Source organism: Vicia villosa, unplaced genomic scaffold, assembly GCF_029867415.1.
Source record: "Vicia villosa cultivar HV-30 ecotype Madison, WI unplaced genomic scaffold, Vvil1.0 ctg.000881F_1_1, whole genome shotgun sequence".
In the NCBI taxonomy this organism is placed as follows: Eukaryota; Viridiplantae; Streptophyta; class Magnoliopsida; order Fabales; family Fabaceae; genus Vicia; species Vicia villosa.
In genome coordinates, this window is record NW_026705397.1 from 168557 (window position 1) to 187612 (window position 19056).

General features: G+C 33.5%; 1 protein-coding gene across 1 annotated transcript; it reads right to left on the reverse strand.

The window, feature by feature from the left end:
• Positions 1-17646: 17646 nt before the first annotated feature.
• LOC131631908 (uncharacterized) lies at positions 17647-18408 on the reverse strand. Its single transcript, XM_058902667.1, has one exon. It carries the CDS (start codon positions 18406-18408, stop codon positions 17647-17649), a length of 762 nt encoding a protein of 253 aa, XP_058758650.1.
• Between the last annotated feature and the right edge of the window lie 648 nt (positions 18409-19056).

Sequence of the window (19056 nt, forward strand, 5' to 3'; positions counted from 1 at the left end):
AATTCTTTGGAGGTGTAGGAGCAGAAGGTTCTGAAGGGTATTCAACTTCTGGATATACCATATCTGGTACCTTAGTAGAGGGATTATCCCTTAACCAGTTGAATATTGACTGAAAGTCTCCAGTTAGAACACTTTAATGGGGCTTCCACACAACCATAGCAAGTGGATGCACTTCCTCGAGCTCATCAACAAACTTCTTCTCCTCAAGAGGTATCCAGTTTCTGATAGGATGATAATACTTACCATCATCTAAATCCAAAAAGTAACCAGAAGATTCAGGTGCAGCAGCCAAGAATCTCTCCTGAATATCCAGAATATCATTCTGAATGTCCTTCTCAAAGATTCTCCACAAAGCTCTAGAAGCAACATGATCCGAATTGGAGTCATAAGTAGCTCTCAGAGTATCCAACCCTATTCTTACCTTATCCATTAGCATTTAATAACTAACACCAATCGATGGTTCAGGAGGATTGAAAGTGAAACGTTAGTCAGGGTACAGAAGACAGTAAGGTTTAGATTTTCTGGATAGCAAAGTAAGGGTGATGGAAGAGGTTAAAGAAGATGAAGAATCTGTGGTGGAGGTGGATGAAAGAAAATTTTCAGAAGGAGTTTGGGGGATAGCATTTAGTGGTTGAGGGTTCAGAATAGGTGTAGAAGGAAGTGGTTGGTTTCTGTTTGTGGTTATGGAAGAAAATGGAGTGACAGAAGGAGGAGGCTTTTTCTGAGGGGGACGGGCAGAAGAGTCTGCAAGAAAAGCTTTATGAATGCGCTTTTCAAGGTATTCATCAGATTGTACTTTGAGAGAATCTATGGGGTTCTTCTGCTTCTTTGCTGGCTTAGCATTAGGTCCTGCTTTTGTGGCCTTTCTCTTCAGTTTCTTTTCTTTCTTCTTCTTTTCCTTCTTTCTTAACTCATCCAGAGATGGAAGAGTTCTTCCTCGAATCCATGCAGGATCAACAGAAGTTTGAGCTTTAACGCATGACTTCATATAGCGTTTGACAGACTTGTCTAGCTCATCTTTGAACATGTGATAGAAACTCACAACATGAGTTCTTCTCGTCAGAATATCTAGAAACATTGTTGGAGAAGTAGTCACTTCTTCAATCAGCTGCATGCTTTTTAGAGAATGAGCATTCAGAATGACTCCTTGAATAGTAGTCAAGAGCTTAGAGGGACCAGCTGTTCTCAGAACTTCTATCAACCCGCTCTCAATCAGAATATCTGAAATCATCCTTCCAAGAGGGATATAATTTCTTTTGAGGTTGGTATTCTTCTGACGTTCTTCATCTCTTGATTCTTCAATGTTGGTCTTCAGATGTTGAAACAGAATGTGTGGTAAATTGACTTTCATTCCTTTTTCAATGCAGAATATTATGTACTTCTGATCCTGATTGACATAGGTAGCAACGCTTGATTGTTTCCTATGATAGAGAGATCCCAGAATGATCTCATCCCATACTCTGTAGGAAGGCTTCAAGGCAGTGTTGAACGGAGATGCAATACCAGAAGAGAACAACTCACGATCAACTTTCTCCCAACCAGTTCTTCCATGAAGAGCACCAGTGACTCCATCCAAACCATCAAGACCATACAACTTCCTTAATAACTTCTCAGTCACAACAACTTCATGCCCTAGCACGAACGAGATAATGGCAGTTGAAGTAACCGTAGCATGTGTCCAGAAATCCTTAACCAGCAAAGGATAAACTGGTCCAATCAATCTCTCAAAGTAGTTAGACCATTCTTGTACCAGCACTGGAGTTTTGGTTTTGAAATCATGTGCCATAAGACTTTCGAAATCCACCATGGTTTCGTAGTGAACTTCCAGTTCATTAACCGGAATCAAACAAGTCTTCAAAGGAGTAAATGTAGATCTCTTTTGATGAACTTGATGTTGCGATGATACCTTGCGTTGAACATTTGAAGATGAAGCCATGGATTCACACTGAGATTCGGTTTAGTAACCAGGGTTTATGCAAAGACAAGAGAGAGATGAACACAAAAATAACAACGAACAAGGAGAGAGAAGGTAAAGAGATGAAATGTTATGGGAATGAGTTTATATAGGCACGGATTTGAAATGAAATGCAATATGTTTTTGAATGAACAGGATTACCAAAAAAACATAAAATCAAATGCATTTAATGTATAGTGACGTTAGGGTAAAACGTGATATTTGAAATGATTTGCACAGTTACCTAGGGCGGCGTCTCATCAACTGCACGCATGCTTTTCCAACTAGAGTGAACACATGTTCAACTTCTGGAATAGCTGGTGACAACTATTTTGCTTTAAAAGAGATTCTGAATCAACTTAGACATATGAAACGTTAGCAATAACAGAATCAGAATATCTAATTGAACAACATCAGAACTTCTTATAAGAAAACTAAAAACTGATCATTTCAAATCTATTCCATATATCAGAACTTCTCATCCTTTCATTCTGGGCATAAATCCATACTGATATTCTTCAGAATGAACTTAAACCTATCTTCAAAAAGGGGTTTTGTAAAGATATCAGCCCATTGATGGTCTGTATCAACAAAGTTTAAGGAAAGAACACCCTTCTGAACATAGTCCCTAATGAAATGATGTTTAATCTCAATATGTTTAGCTTTGGAATGTAAGATTGGATTCTTAGATAAACAAATAGCAGAAGTATTATCACAGAAGATAGGAATGTTACTCTCATATATCTGATAATCTTCTAGCTGACTCTTCATCCAGAGCATCTGTGTACTACATCCAGCAGCAGCAACATATTCTGCTTCTGTTGTAGAGAGGGCAATTGTAGCTTGCTTCTTGCTGTACCAGGAGATTAGGTGACTTCAAAGAAATTGACAACTACCAGAAGTACTTTTCCTTTCAACTCTATCTCCAGCGTAATCAGCATCACAAAATCCTACTAAGTTGTATTCTTCAGATCTTCTGTAGACTAAACCAACATTAGTAGTACCTTTCAGATACCTCAGAATTCTCTTAACAACTGTTAAGTGAGATTCTCTAGGATCTGATTGGAATCTTGCACATAGACAAACATTGAATAAAATATCAGGTCTAGAAGTAGTAAGATATAGAAGAGATCCAATCATACCTCTGTAGAGCTTCTGATCTATCTTCTTACTTACCTCATCCTTACCTAGGACACATGTTGGATGCATAAGAGTTTTTGCTTCTTTGCTTTCTGAAAGATTAAACTTCTTCAGAAGTTCTTTCACATACTTGGTTTGATGAACATAAGTTCCATCAGAAGTTTGATTGATCTGGATCCCAAGGAAATACTTGAGTTCTCCCATCATGCTTATTTCAAACTCAGCCTGCATAGACTTAGCAAACTCCTTTCCAAGTGTAGCATTAGAGGTTCCAAAGATAATATCATCAACATAAATTTGGCAAATTAAAATATCCTTTTTAAAGGTTTTACAAAAGAGAGTAGTATCCACTTTTCCTCTAGTGAATCCATTATCCAGAAGGAAATAACTTAATCTTTCATACCAAGCTCTAGGAGCTTGCTTCAATCCGTATAATGATTAGTTTAAAAACATGTTCTGGAGACTTAGAGTCTTCAAAACCAGGAGGTTGGTGGACATAGACTTCCTCATCTATATAACCATTTAAGAAGGCACTCTTAACATCCATCTGATACAGAGTGATGTTATGTTGAGTGGCAAAAGAAATCAATAAGCGAATAGATTCTAACCTGGCCACTGGTGCAAAGATTTCTGTATAGTCAATACCTTCTTGCTGACTATAGCCCTGAGCAACCAGTCTGGCTTTGTTTCTTACAACTTCTCCTTTTTCGCTTAGCTTGTTTCTGATGACCCACTTAGTACCAATGATGTTAAATCTTTTTGGTCGTGGAACAAGATCCCACACATCATTCCTTGTAAATTGATTTAGTTCTTCTTGCATGGCAATTATCCAGTCAGCATCCTCCAGAGCTTGATCAACAGAAGTTGGCTCAATAAGAGATACAAGACCAAATTGACATTCTGCATTGTTCTTAAGGAATGCTCTTGATCTGATAGGATCTTCTCTCTTCCCAATGATAACATCTTCTGAGTGAGCAGAGTTGAGTCTAGAAGATCTTATGATAGTTGGCTCTTCAAAAATTCTGAGATTCTCTAGTGAATCAGCAACTTGATCTTCTGACACTTTGCTTCTGGGTTCTTCAGCTTCTGAGTTAGAGATTTCAATATCTACAAAATTCTCAAACTGCTTTGGCTTTTCAAGACCAAACTTATCATCAAATCTGATATTGATTGATTCTTCAACAACCAATGTTTCAGTATTGTATACTATGTAGCCTTTTGAGCGTTCAAAATATCCAAGAAGGAAACACTTCTGAGCCTTAGAATCAAACTTACTCAGATGATCTTTAGTGTTCAGAATTTAACATATACATCCAAATGGATGAAAATAAGAAATGTTGGGCTTACTGTTCTTCCACAATTCATGAGGAGTCTTATTGAGAATAGGTCTTATAGAGATTCTATTCTGAATATAACATGCAGTACTTATTGCTTCTGCCCAGAAATGCTTAGGCATATTGGTTTCATTGATCATGGTTCTGGCCATTTCTTGTAGAGTCCTATTCTTTCGCTCTACGACTCCATTTTGCTGTGGAGTTCTAGGGCAACAGAAATCATGGGCAATACCATTTTCTTTGAAATAAATCTCAAAGAATTTGTTCTCAAATTCGCCACCATGATCACTTCTGACCTTTATGATTTTACATTCTTTCTCAGATTGATTCTGAGTGCAAAAGTCAAAGAATACTGTATGAGACTCATCCTTGTGTTTCAAGAACTTTACCCATGTCCATCGGCTATAATCATCTACGATGACTAATCCATATTTCTTCCCTCTAATAGATGCTATTTTGACTGGGCCAAACAGATCAATGTGCAGAAGTTCTAACGGCCTAGAGGAAGAGACAACATTCTTAGACTTGAATGCAGGTTTGGAAAACTTCCCTTTCTGACATGCTTCGCAAAGAGCATCTGATTTATATTTCAAATTAGGGAGTCCTCTGACCAGATTTTGTTTATTAATCTGAGAAATCTTTCTCAAACTAGCATGGCCTAATCTTCTGTGCCAGACCCATTGCTCTTCGCTAACAGACATAAGACAAGTTACCTTCTGATTTTTAAGATCTTGAAGATCAATCTTGTAAATGTTGTTCTTTCTCTTGCTTGTAAATAGGATTGAGCCATCCTTCTTACTCACAACTTTGCAAGACTTTTGATTGAAGATTATGTCATAACCATTGTCACTTAATTGACTTATGGACAATAAGTTATGAGCTAATCCATCTACAAGCAGTACATTAGTTATGGAAGGAGAGTTACCAATACTTATGGTTCCTAAGCCAATGATTTTTCCCTTCTGATCTCCTCCAAACTTGACTTCTCCAGCAGACTTAAGCACCAGGTCTTGGAACATAGACCTTTTTCCCGTCATGTGCCTTGAGCACCCAGTGTCAAGGTACCATGATATGTTTTGCTTTGTCTTCTTTGCTGCCAAGGATATCTGCAACAGAAATTATCTTCTCCTTAGGTACCCACATTTTCTTGGGTCCTTTCTTGTTAGTTCTCCTCAAGTTGTGATTGAACATGGGTTTAGCATGATAAACAACATGAGGTACATCATGATATTTCTTAGGTTGAGCAACATGATATTTTCTATTTTGTGTCGCATGCTTCTTAGTGTGTGTAATGTGAAAACTCTTAGCATGTGATGTGAGCCTAATATCATGGGAGTGGCCATACTTGAACTGATCATACAAGGGCTTGTATGTGATTTTCATATCATCTACAGGTTCAAGTTTGTATGGGGTATCACCCTCATAACCTATGCCAACTCTCTTGTTTCCGCTAACAGCATATATCATAGAGGCAAGTTGACTTCTTCCAATACCTCTAGATAAGAACTTCCTAAAACTCAAGTCATATTATTTAAGAATATTGTTCAAGCTAGGAATATATTTTTCTAAACTAGAAGATGATTCAGCATCTTTGGATAATTTTAAAACTTTTTCCTTCAGTTCAGAATTTTCTACTTCGAGCTTCTTAGTTTCAGATTCAAATAGCTTCTTTAGCTTTTTGTATTTGATACTAAGTTGAGCCTTGAGTTCCAGAATTTCAGTTAGACTGAAAACTAGCTCATCTCTAGATAGTTCAGAAAATACCTCTTTAGAGTCTGAATCTGATTCTGATGTAGATTCTGATCCATCATCAACAGTGGCCATGAGCGCAATGTTTGCCTGCTCATCTTCAGAGTCTGATTCTGATGAATCTGAATCATCCCAAGTTGCCATAAGACCTTTCTTCTTCTAGAACTTCTTCTTGGGCTTCTCCCTCTGAAGCTTTGGACACTCACTCTTGTAGTGACCTGGCTCCTTGCACTCAAAGCACGTGACCTTCTTTTTGTCAGATCTTCTGATTCCAGAAGATTCTCCTCTTTTAGGCTTTTTGGAACTTCTGAATTTCTTGAACTTCCTTTGTTTGCTCTTCCAGAGTTGGTTTACCCTTCTGGAGATCATGGACAGTTCATCATCTTCTTCTTCTGATTCTGATTCTTCAGAATCTTCTTCTTCAGCCTGAAAAGCGTTAGTGCATTTTTTATTTAAAGATTTTAATGCATTAGATTTACCTTTCTTCTGAGGTTCATTAGCATCCAGCTCTATTTCATGACTCCTCAAGGCGCTGATTAGCTCTTCCAAAGAGACTTCATTCAAATTCTTTGCTATCTTGAATACAGTCACCATTGGGCCTCATCTTCTGGGCAAGCTTTTGATGATCTTCTTGACATGATCAGCCTTTGTATATCCCTTGTCAAGTACTCTTAATCCAGCAGTTAGAATTTGAAATATTGAGAACATTGTTTCAATGTTTTCATCATCCTCCATCTTGAAGGCTTCATACTTCTGGATTAGTGCAAGAGCTTTAGTCTCCTTGACTTGGGCATTTCCTTCGTGAGTCATCTTCAAGGATTCAAAGATGTCATGGGCAGTTTCTATGTTTGATATCTTCTCATATTCAGCATGAGAAATAGCATTCAGTAGAATAGTCCTAGACTTGTGATGATTTTTGAATTGTTTCTTTTGATCATCACTCATTTCTTGTCTTGACATCTTTACTCTTCTAGCATTTAGAGGATGTCTGTAACCATCCACAAGAAGATCGCATAAGTCACCATCTAGACCAAGGAAGTAACTTTCCAATCTATCTTTCCAGTATTCAAAGTTTTCACCATCAAATACTAGTGGTCTAGAATATCCATTTCCATTGTTGTGTTGATCATTTGAAGTAAAAGTGGATGTAACAATATCAGCCATAGCGTTTTTCTCTTCCTGAATCTTTTTCTAACATGGTTAAGTGCTTGCACCTAGAACCGGCGCTCTGATGCCAATTGAAGGATAGAAAAACACTTAGAAAGGGGGGGTTTGAATAAGTTTGACTTTAAAAACTCTTAAGATAAAAACAATGAACACAATATTTTTATCCTACTTCATTATTAACGAAACTACTCCAGTCCACCCCCTTAGAGTGATTTACCTCAACTGAGGATTTAATCCACTAATCAATCTTGATTACAATGGTTTTCAACTTAGAAACACTCTAAGTCTTCTAGAGTATACTGGTCACACCTTGATCACTCTAGGAAATACACCACTTAGAAACTTCTAAGTCTTATAGAGTCTCTTGATCACAACTTGATCACTCTAGGAACCTTTTACAAATCAATGTAAAATAAATGTTTACAAGAGTATTCAAATGCTTCTTAGAAAGCTATAATCACAACTGTGATATTTCTCTTAAGTTCTAAGCTTAAATCTCACTAAGATATTACAAGTGAAGTGAGGTTGAAGGTGAAGTTTGAGAGCTTTTGAATTTGACAACGTTTCTGTATTTTTGCGCAAGAGTTGTGTATTCAGCTTCTCATCAGAACTTCTATTTATAGGCGTTTGAGAAGATGACCGTTAGGAGAATTTAATGTGTTGCGTGTTCCGTACAGCTCTGCATTTAATGTTTCACTCTTTTGTCAACTACCTCGAGCCTTGCTTTTACTGCTTCTACTGACTTTGCCTTTTGTAGCTTCTAACGTTCCTTTTGTCAGTCAACGTAGCCTGTCATCTTGTACTTGCTTCTGATATGATGTTTGTAAATACAACGTTTGAATAATCAGAGTCAAACAGCTTGGTGCAGAGCATCTTCTTGTCTTCTGACTTTGAAATGCTTTAGCGTGATACCATAAGAACTTTAGTGCTTCTGCTTCTGATCTCATGTTCTTCTGATGCTTCATAGACCATGTTCTGATTCTGCTAGACCATCTTCTGATGTCTTGCGAGAGCATGTTCTGATATTGCATACTTGAACCTTCTGAGTCAGTGCTTCTTGCGCTGAATTGTGCGTACTCCTTATATAATTCCTGAATTGGAAAATGTAAAGGATTAGAGTACCACATTATCTTATACAAAATTCATATACATTGTTATCATCAAAACAAGAATATTGATCAGAACAAATCTTGTTCTAACAATATCCCCCTTTTTGATGATGACAAAAACATATATAATTGATATGAATTTGCAATCAGAATATCAGATGACCAAAGACAATTACACAGTTATAGCATAAGCATATAATCAGAGTGTATGAATATGTCTCTCCCTGAGATTAACAATCTCCCCCTGAACTAAATACTAGAAGAATAAAAGACTTCCCTGAGTATTTTCCATTTCGGTAGAGACGTTCACTTTGCCTAGAACTTCAGAACATTCAGAGCTTCTGCTTCTTGCTTCCATAGGACTGCTTCGGAGCTTTGAATTTCTTCTTGAATCATAGCATGCTTGATTGTATCAGAACATTCTTGAATGTATCAGAGCATCATCAGAGCATCTTTACATCCTGAAATGTTTCAGAGCCAACTAGATAAAAATAATCAGAGCATGAATGGATTCAGAACATTCTTTTAAGAAAGAACTTGTATCAGAGCAAGCTTTGATAGATTCTTAACAAGAATATGTATCAGAGCATATGAGAGAAGAAAATGTATCAGAGCATATTCTGCCACGAGAATATTAGAACATTCTTCCTGCTTCTGATCTTGAAGCTTCACAGCACTAAGCTTGCTTCAATTTTCCAAGAGCATGCTTCTTTATAGAATTGCATTTCCCTATGTATTTGCTTCTCATGTTGAGCTTTTTCAGAATATCTTCAATCCTGCAAAAAATTCTCCAAGACATAGAACTTGCAAATAATGTTAGGAATGTTGAGACTTAATCCCAGCAACTGATATAATAAACCAAATCAATTATCATGTTTCTCCCCCTTTTTGTCATAACATCAAAAAGCATTTAAAAGATTCAGATGATAAAACAACATAAAGTGAAGAAGATAATATTTCATTGATTCAACAAAATATCAGAAGATACAAAAGGATAGAAGCATATGCAAGAAACAGATGCAAGAAAACAAGAAAACAACTAAGACCAAGACACATTACGACTAGATATTTAATTCTTTTTTTCCTCTTTTTTTTGTGTGCATATTATAATTATTTAAAATCCATTTAAAATTCCTCCATATTAGTCTTAAATTCTATTTATTTTCATATGGATTTGCAAACTCATACAAAATAATCACTTAAAAATAACTCAAAAATATTTTATAATCAAATTCGAAAAGAAGTTTCTTAGTTATTCAAAGAATAAAATCAATAATTTATATATTTTGTTGACTAATTTTAATTTCGTATATTAAAATAAAAATATGCAAAAAAAAATTTAATTATTATTCTCTAAATTGTATTATTTCTATATATTTGGAACGTAGAATATCCTCTTTATAAATTCACTTATTATCTCATTAAATAAAAATCGAAAATATTCTATAAATCAACAAAATATAAAGAGAAACAAATGTTACTAAGTAGTTAATTAGCAACTAAATAGGTTTACATCATAGAACATCCTTCTGTGTTTTCATCACTAACGTACTCATTCTCCCCTTGGATGTTTTGTCGATTATTAGGATAATAGTTTGGTTGAGGATACTCTGAACAATAGGAAGAGTTACTTGGTTGTGTATCTCCACCGCTGAAGTGTGAAGAATATGACGAGGTGTTCTCTGTATATCCATGTTGTGCATTTCCATCACGTGAATTGGAGTATGAAGGGTTCCATGGTTGTGTATTTCCATCACTATATTGTGAAGAGTATGAAGGGTTCCCATAATATTGTGAGGAGTATGAGGGGTTCCATGGTTGTGTATTTCCATCACTATATTGTGAAGGGTTCCCACTATATTGGGAAGAGTGTGAAGGGTACCATGGTTGTGTATTTCCATCACTAAATTGTGAATGATTCCCACTATATTGTGAAGAGTATGAAGGGTACCACAATTGTGTATTTCTTTGAATTACTTCTTGAGTTTGTGGAGGATAACAATAATATCGTGTAGAGTTAGATGAAGGTATTGGTTCTACCTCCTTCTCTTCCTCTTCCTCCTCTATATGCTCTGAAGATTTCTCTGAAGATTGCTCTGAAGATTGTTCCATCTCATTCAGCTCTTGCTCCATCTCGTTCATCTCATGCTCCATCTCATCCCACCTTTGCTCTATCTCGTCCCATGTTCTCTCTTTCTTTTTTCCACCTTTTTTTGAACATATTCGCTTTATTTTTCCAAATAAAGATTTCTTCTGTCGTCTTCCTTCCATCAAAGTTCTCATTTAAGCTTGATGTCAAAATTTAAATTATCCATCAATACATATAACAACTTTTAACAAGATAAGTAAATAAACGATGTTACACAAAATTTTATATAATTAATAATTCAAAAGAAAAATATAAAATACAAAAGATTATTTAATGAATAGGGAAAAAATATACAAAATTGTCTTATTTGACATTTTAAAACTAAAGCATCTTTGCATACAAACTTATAACAAACTAACTACAAACCATGTTATTTATAAACATAAAAAGAAAGAAAAAAAACTTACAAAAGGAAGAATAAGTAGAGATGAAAGCTTTTGATGAGCCAAAACAATTTTCCCACTCACTTTTTTATCCCAAGTTTCTATTTCTTTAGGTTTTCACATCATTCTCTTTGTATTAAAGCAACTTATAGTGAAAAAAATAAATATCCTTTTAAAGGAAACAAAATATACCAATTTGCTCTTCTTCAACCAATCAGGAATTGTAAATATGATAAAAATCATGATGATAATTGATTTGTCATATAATATTGATTTGTATCTAGACATTAATATTCTTAAAGTATTTTTTTCAATTGCATCTAATCAAACTTCTGTAAATATATATTTATTGAGTTACTTTTTAAAGTGTACCAAAAAATTGATAGTACAAATTGATTTGATTGGATGCATGTCTAAAATAGTTTTAAACTATTAGTGCTTGAATATTAATCTATTATATTTTATATCATATTTACAACAAATTATCTTAAATAATAATATATAATCACAATAAAAAAAATGTAATCAATATAATGACAAGGAAAAATATTATCAAATATCAAATCAAATATCACCATTTAATAAAATCAATCACATATTGCTAGTGTGTGCTCACGTAGGGCATAACATACTTTTATTTTATACTTGTATTTAACTAAAAAAATTGTAGAAAAAATGTTGATAATTATATGATTGATAAGACAATAATTTTTATATGGTATATCTTTTCAGATGACAACATATCTACTTATTATAAATATAAGGTTATCATGATATCAACCCTAACCTCTAACTCTAACTCTATGCGGGCATGTGAAATTGATAATAATATAGAGTCAACCCTAATTCTATTATAACCATTTAATCCTAACAAACTAATTTATTTTAAATTTAAAAAACATTATTTCCTTTAATATTATTCCATATCATTTACAAATTTTATGCATCTAAATATAATTTACTAGTTTCTACGAGTCTGATTATATTAATATAATTGACAAAAAATATTTTTATTAAGTTCTATAAAAGTCATAGTAGATATCTAATTCTTTTTTTCCTCTTTTTTTGTGTGCATATTATAATTAAAAATCCATTTTAAATTCCTCCCTATTAGTCTTAAATTCTATTTATTTTCATATGGATTTGCAAACTCATATAAAATAATCACTTAAAAATAACTCAAAAATATTTTATAATCAAATTCTAAAAGAAGTTTCTTAATTATTCAAATAATAAAATCAATAATTTATATATTTCGTATATAAAAATATAAATATGCAAAAATTATTTTTATTATTATTCTCTAAATTATATTATTTCTTTATATTTGGAACGTAGAATATCCTCTTTATAAATTCACTTATTATCTCATTAAATAAAAATCGAAAAATATTCTATAAAATCAACAAAATATAAAGAGAAACAAATGTTACTAAGTAGTTAATTAGCAACTAAATAGGTTTACATCATAGAACATCCTTCCGTGTTTTCATCTCTAACGTACTCATTCTCCCCTTGGATGTTTTGTCGATTATTAGGATAACAGTTTGGTTGAGGATACTCTGAACAATAGGAAGAGTTACTTGGTTGTGTATCTCCACCGCTGAAGTGTGGAGAATATGACGAGGTGTTCTCTGTATATCTATGTTGTGCATTTCCATCACGTTAATTGGAGTATGAAGGGTTCCATGGTTGTGTATTTCCATCACTATATTGTGAAGAGTATGAAGGGTTCCCATAATATTGTGAGGAGTATGAGGGGTTCCATGGTTGTGTATTTCCATCACTATATTGTGAAGGGTTCCCACTATATTGGGAAGAGTGTGAAGGGTACCATGGTTGTGTATTTCCATCACTAAATTTTCAATGGTTCCCACTATATTGTGAAGAGTATGAAGGGTACCACTGTTGTGTATTTCCTTGAATTACTTGTTGAGTTTGTGGAGCATAATAATAATGTTGTGCAGAGTTAGATGAAGGTATCGGTTCTACCTCCTTCTCCTTCTCTTCCTCCTCTATATGCTCTGAAGATTTATCTGAAGATTGCTCTGAAGATTGTTCCATCTCATTCAGCTCTTGCTCCATCTCGTTTATCTCATGCTCCATCTCATCCCACCTTTGCTCTATCTCGGCCCATGTTCTCTCTTTCTTTTTTCCACCTTTTTTTGAACATATTCGCTTTATTTTTCCAAATAAAGATTTCTTCTTTCCTCTTCCTTCCATCAAAGTTATTCTTTAAGCTTGATGTCAAAAATTAAATTATCCATCAATACATATAACAACTTTTAACAAGATAAGTAAATAAAATATGTTACACAAAATTTTATATAATTAATATTTCTAAAGAAAAATATAAAATACAAAAGATTATTTAACGAATAGGAAAAAAATATACAAAATTGTCTTATTTGATATTTTAAAACTAAAGCATCTTTGCATACAAACTTATAACAAACTAACTTCAAACCATGTTATTTATAAGCAAAAAAAGAAAGAAAAAAAACTTACAAAAGGAAGAATAAGTAGAGATGAAAGCTTTTGATGAGCCAAACAATTTTCTCACTCACTTTTTTATCCCAAGTTTCTATTTCTTTAGGTTTTCACATCATTCTCTTTGTATTAAAGCAATTTATAGTTGTTGTGAAAAAACGATGTCAAGAACAAAATATAATAGGAATTAGGGAAGATAAGAAGAACACAAGAATTGGTTATAACTGCTATTCTTTTACTATCTCTTAAAACAAGATTACAAGTTTACAAGAATAACAAATAACCTCTCTCACCCTAAATTAGGATTTGCAGCTTAGCAATTATGAGAGACTAGTATGCTATTTATAATAAAACCTAACATACTAACTAATGGGCTTTTTCCACAAGGCCCATTACACAAGCCAACTTAATAAACAAGCTAACTTAACAAATTAGAGTTTAAACACTAAAACCTAATTTAACATGCTAACAACCTTAGCATCTTCGACACAAGCATGTGAATAATCTTCGACTTCATGCTTAATCCTGTCGAACCAAGAAGCTACCCTTCGACCATACTAGAGTTCGATCCAATATCTCACAAATCTCCACCTTGGATCTAACTCTACAACATCAAGGGAACAAAGTAGCTTTCTTCATGCAGCTTTATCAACTGCATACAGTGGAAAAACTTGCAACTCGACATTGTCTTGGTGATCATATCAGCAGCATTGTCTTCAGTTGAACACTTCAGTACTTGGACTTCTCCATGCTCGATTACTCCTCTGACGAAATGCAGCCTCACATCAATGTGCTTAGTTCGCTCATGATAGGCTGAATTCTTCGACAAGTGTATTGCACTTTGATTATCACATTTAACAGTGATACCTCGACCTTGAAGTTTCAGCTCCTTCGCAAAACCTTCAAGCCACAATGCTTCTTTCACAGCTTCCGTTAGGGAAATATACTCCGCTTCAGTGGTTGATAGAGCAACAACCTTCTGAAGTGTTGCTTTCCAACTAATTGCAGTGCCAAACATAGTGAAAACATATCCAGAAATAGATTTTCTGGAATCCATACAACCTGCATAATCAGAGTCGACATATCCTTCTATTACTACTTTACTATCTTTACCCAAGGCTCCACCATAAATTAGGACTCTATTTAGAGACCCATTTATGTACCTAAAATCCACTTCAATGCTTGCCAGTGAGCTTTTCCAGGGTTCGCCATGTACCTGCTTACAAGACTTACTGCATATGCTATGTCGGGTCTAGTACAGACCATAACATACATCAAAGAACCAACTATATTAGCATATGGGATGCTATTCATATAGGCTCTTTCGACATCAGTAATGGAACACTGATCAATACTCATCTTGAATTGAGGGTTTGTTGGAGTCACAACTGGCTTTGAATTCGACATACCAAACTTTTCGAGAATCTTTCGTAGATATGCCTCTTGAGATAAGCATAGCTTCGACTTCTTTCTATCTCTTCGAATGTCAATTCCAAGAATCCTGGAAACAGCTCTTAGATCCTTCATATCGAACTCCTTATTGAGTTCAGCCTTCACCCTCGCCACATCTTCAACATTGTTGCTTGCTATGAGAATATCATCCACATAAAGCAACAAAATAACAAATGAATTACCAGGTCGAAATCTGAAGTAAACGCAGTGGTCGAACTGATTTCTAATGAAACTTATGCGTGCCATGAACTTGTCGAATCTCCTATTCCACTATCGAGGAGATTGTTTCAGCCCATACAAAGATCTCTTTAACTTGCACACATAATCTTCCTTCCCCTTTTCGACATACCCTTCAGGTTGCCTCATCAGGATCGTTTCATCTAGATCACCATACAAGAACGCAGTCTTCACATCCATCTGTTCTAGTTCAAGATCGAACTGTGCCACCATTGCAAGCAACATTCGATTCGACCTATGTTTCACAACAGGAGAAAATACATCATTGAAGTCGACACCTTATTTCTGAGTGAAACCCCTTGCAACTAACCTTGCCTTGTATCTTTTCGACGTCACTCCTTCAATTCCTTCCTTAACTTTGAAAATCCATTTACAGCTGACTAACCTTGCCCCAACAGGTTTCTTGATCAGTTCCCAAGTATGATTATCATGAAGAGATTTCATCTCATCATCCATGGCCTTCAGCCATTCAGTCTTATTTTGACTCCTCATAACTCCCTTGTAGTCTCTAGGTTCTTCGTCTAGAACCACACTTGCAGAGATTAAGGCATAAGTTATAAGATCTTCATATTCAAGTCTCTGAGGTGGCTTGATGGCTCTTCTCGACCTATCTCTTGACAATAGGTAGTCATCGATAGTTTCCTATATTTCCTCAGCATCTTCTGCTTCTTCTTCGACTTCATCAGGGATATGCAATTCAGCATCAACATGCTCCACGCTCACCGCACCAATTTGTTGTGAAAAAACGATGTCAAGAACAAAATATAATAGGAATTAGGGAAGATAAGAAGAACACAAGAATTGGTTATAACTGCTATTCTTTTACTTTCTCTTAAAACAAGATTACAAGTTTACAAGAATAACAAATAACCTCTCTCACCCTAAATTAGGATTTGCAGCTTAGCAATTATGAGAGACTAGTATGCAATTTATAATAAAACCTAACATACTAACTAATGGGCTTTTTCCACAAGGCCCATTACACAAGCCAACTTAATAAACAAGCTAACTTAACAAATTAGGGTTTAAACACTAAAACCTAATTTAACATGCTAACAACCCTAGCATCTTCGACACAAGCATGTGAACAATCTTCGACTTCATGCTTAATCTTGTCGAACCAAGAAGCTACCATTCGACCATACTAGCGTTCGATCCAATATCTCACAATAGTGAAAAAAATAAATATCCTTTTAAAGGAAACAAAATATACCAATTTGCTCTTATTCAACCAATCATGAATTGTAAATATAATAAAAATCATGATGATAATTGATTTGCAATATAATATTAACTTGTATCTAGACATCAATATTCTCAAAGTATTTTTTTCAATTGCATCTAATCAAATTTCTGTAGATATATATTTATTGAGTTATTTTTAAAATTTACCAAAAAAGTGATAGTAAAAATTGATTTGATTGGATGCATGTCTAAAATAGTTTTAAACTATTAGTGCTGGAATATTAATCTATTATATTTTATATCATATTTACAACAAATTATCTTAAATAATAATATATAATCACAATAAAAAAATATGTCATCAATATAATGACAAGGAAAAATATTATCAAATATCAAATCAAGTATCACCATTTAATAAAATCAATCACATATTTCTAGTGTGTGCTCATGTTGGGCATAACATTCTTTAATTTTATACTTGTATTTAACTAAAAAAGTTGTAGAAAAAATGTTGATGATTATATTTTTAATAAGACAATAATTTTTATATGGCATATCTTTTCTGATGACAACATATCTACTTATTATAAATATAAGGTTATCATGATAGCAACCCTAACCTCTAACTCTAACTCTACGCGGGCATGTGAAATTGATAATAATATAGAGTCAACCCTAATTCTATTATAACCATTTAATTCTATCAAACTAATTTATTTTATATTTAAAAAACATTATTTCCTTCAATAACATTCCATATTATTTACAAATTTTATGCATCTAAATATAATTTACAAGTTTCTACGAGACTGATAATATTAATATAATTGACCAAAAATATTTTTATTAAGTTTTATAAAAGTCATAGTAGATATCTAATTCTTTTTTTCCTCTTTTTTTGTGTGCATATTATAATTAAAAATCCATTTAAAATTCCTCCCTATTAGTCTTAAATTCTATTTATTTTCATATGGATTTGCAAACTCATATAAAATAATCACTTAAAAATAACTAAAAAATATTTTATAATCAAATTCTAAAAGAAGTTTCTTAATTATTCAAATAATAAAATCAATTATTTATATATTTCGTATATAAAAATATAAATATGCAAAAATTATTTTTATTATTATTCTCTAAATTATATTATTTCTTTATATTTGGAACGTAGAATATCCTCTTTATAAATTCACTTATTATCTCATTAAATAAAAATCGAAAAATATTCTATAAAATCAACAAAATATAAAGAGAAACAAATGCTACTAAGCAGTTAATTAGCAACTCAATAGGTTTACATCATAGAACACCATTCTGTGTTTTCATCACTAACGTACTCATTCTCCCCTTGGATGTTTTGTCGATTATTAGGATAATAGTTTGGTTGAGGATACTCTGAAGAATAGGAAGAGTTACTTGGTTGTGTATCTCCACCGCTGAAGTGTGAAGAATATGACGAGGTGTTCTCTGTATATCCATGTTGTGCATTTCCATCAAGTGAACTGGAGTATGAAGGGTTCCATGGTTGTGTATTTCCATCACTATATTGTGAAGAGTATGAAGGGTTCCCATAATATTGTGAGGAGTATGAGGGGTTCCATGGTTGTGTATTTCCATCACTATATTGTGAAGGGTTCCCACTATATTGGGAAGAGTGTGAAGGGTACCATGGTTGTGTATTTCCATCACTAAAGTGTGAATGGTTCCCACTATATTGTGAAGAGTATGAAGGGTACCACGGTTGTGTATTTCCTTGAGTTGCTTGTTGAGTTTGTGGAGGATAATAATAATGTTGTGTAGAGTTAGATGAAGGTATTGGTTCTACCTCCTTCTCCTCCTCTTCCTCCTCTATATGCTTTGAAGATTTCTCCGAAGATTGCTCTGAAGATTGTTCCATCTCATTCAGCTCTTGCTCCATCTCGTTCATCTCATGCTCCATCTCATCCCACCTTTGCTCTATCTCGTCCCATGTTCTCTCTTTCTTTTTTCCACCTTTTTTTGAACATATTCGCTTTATTTTTCCAAATAAAGATTTCTTCTTTCCTCTTCCTTCCATCAAAGTACTTCTTTAAGCTTGACGTCAAAATTTAAATTATCCATCAATACATATAACAACTTTTAACAAGATAAGTAAATAAAAGATGTTACACAAAATTTTATATAATTAATAATTCTGAAGAAAAATATAAAATACAAAAGATTATTTAACGAATAGGAAAAAAATATACAAAATTGTCTTATTTGACATTTTAAAACTAAAGCATCTTTGCATACAAACTTATAACAAACTAACTACAAACCATGTTATTTTTAAACATAAAAAGAAAGAAAAAAAAACTTACAAAAGGAAGAATAAGTAGAGATGAAAGCTTTTGATGAGTCAAAACAATTTTCTCACTCACTTTTTTATCCCAAGTCTGTATTTCTTTTGGTTTTCACATCATTCTCTTTTTATTAAAGCAATTTATAGTGAAAAATAAATAAATATCCTTTTAAAGGAAACAAAATATACCAATTTGCTCTTATTCAACCAATCAGGAATTGTAAATATAATAAAAATCATGATGATAATTGATTTGTTATATAATATTGATTTGTATCTAGACATCAATATTCTCAAAGTATTTTTTTCAATTGCATCTAATCAAAATTCTGTAGATATATATTTATTGAGTTATTTTTAAAGTTTACCAAAAAAGTGATA

Coding starts and splice junctions, on each gene's coding strand:
- LOC131631908 (XM_058902667.1), bottom strand. CDS start 18,408: ATGGAAGGAAGAGGAAAGAAGAAATCTTTATTTGGAAAAATAAAGCGA.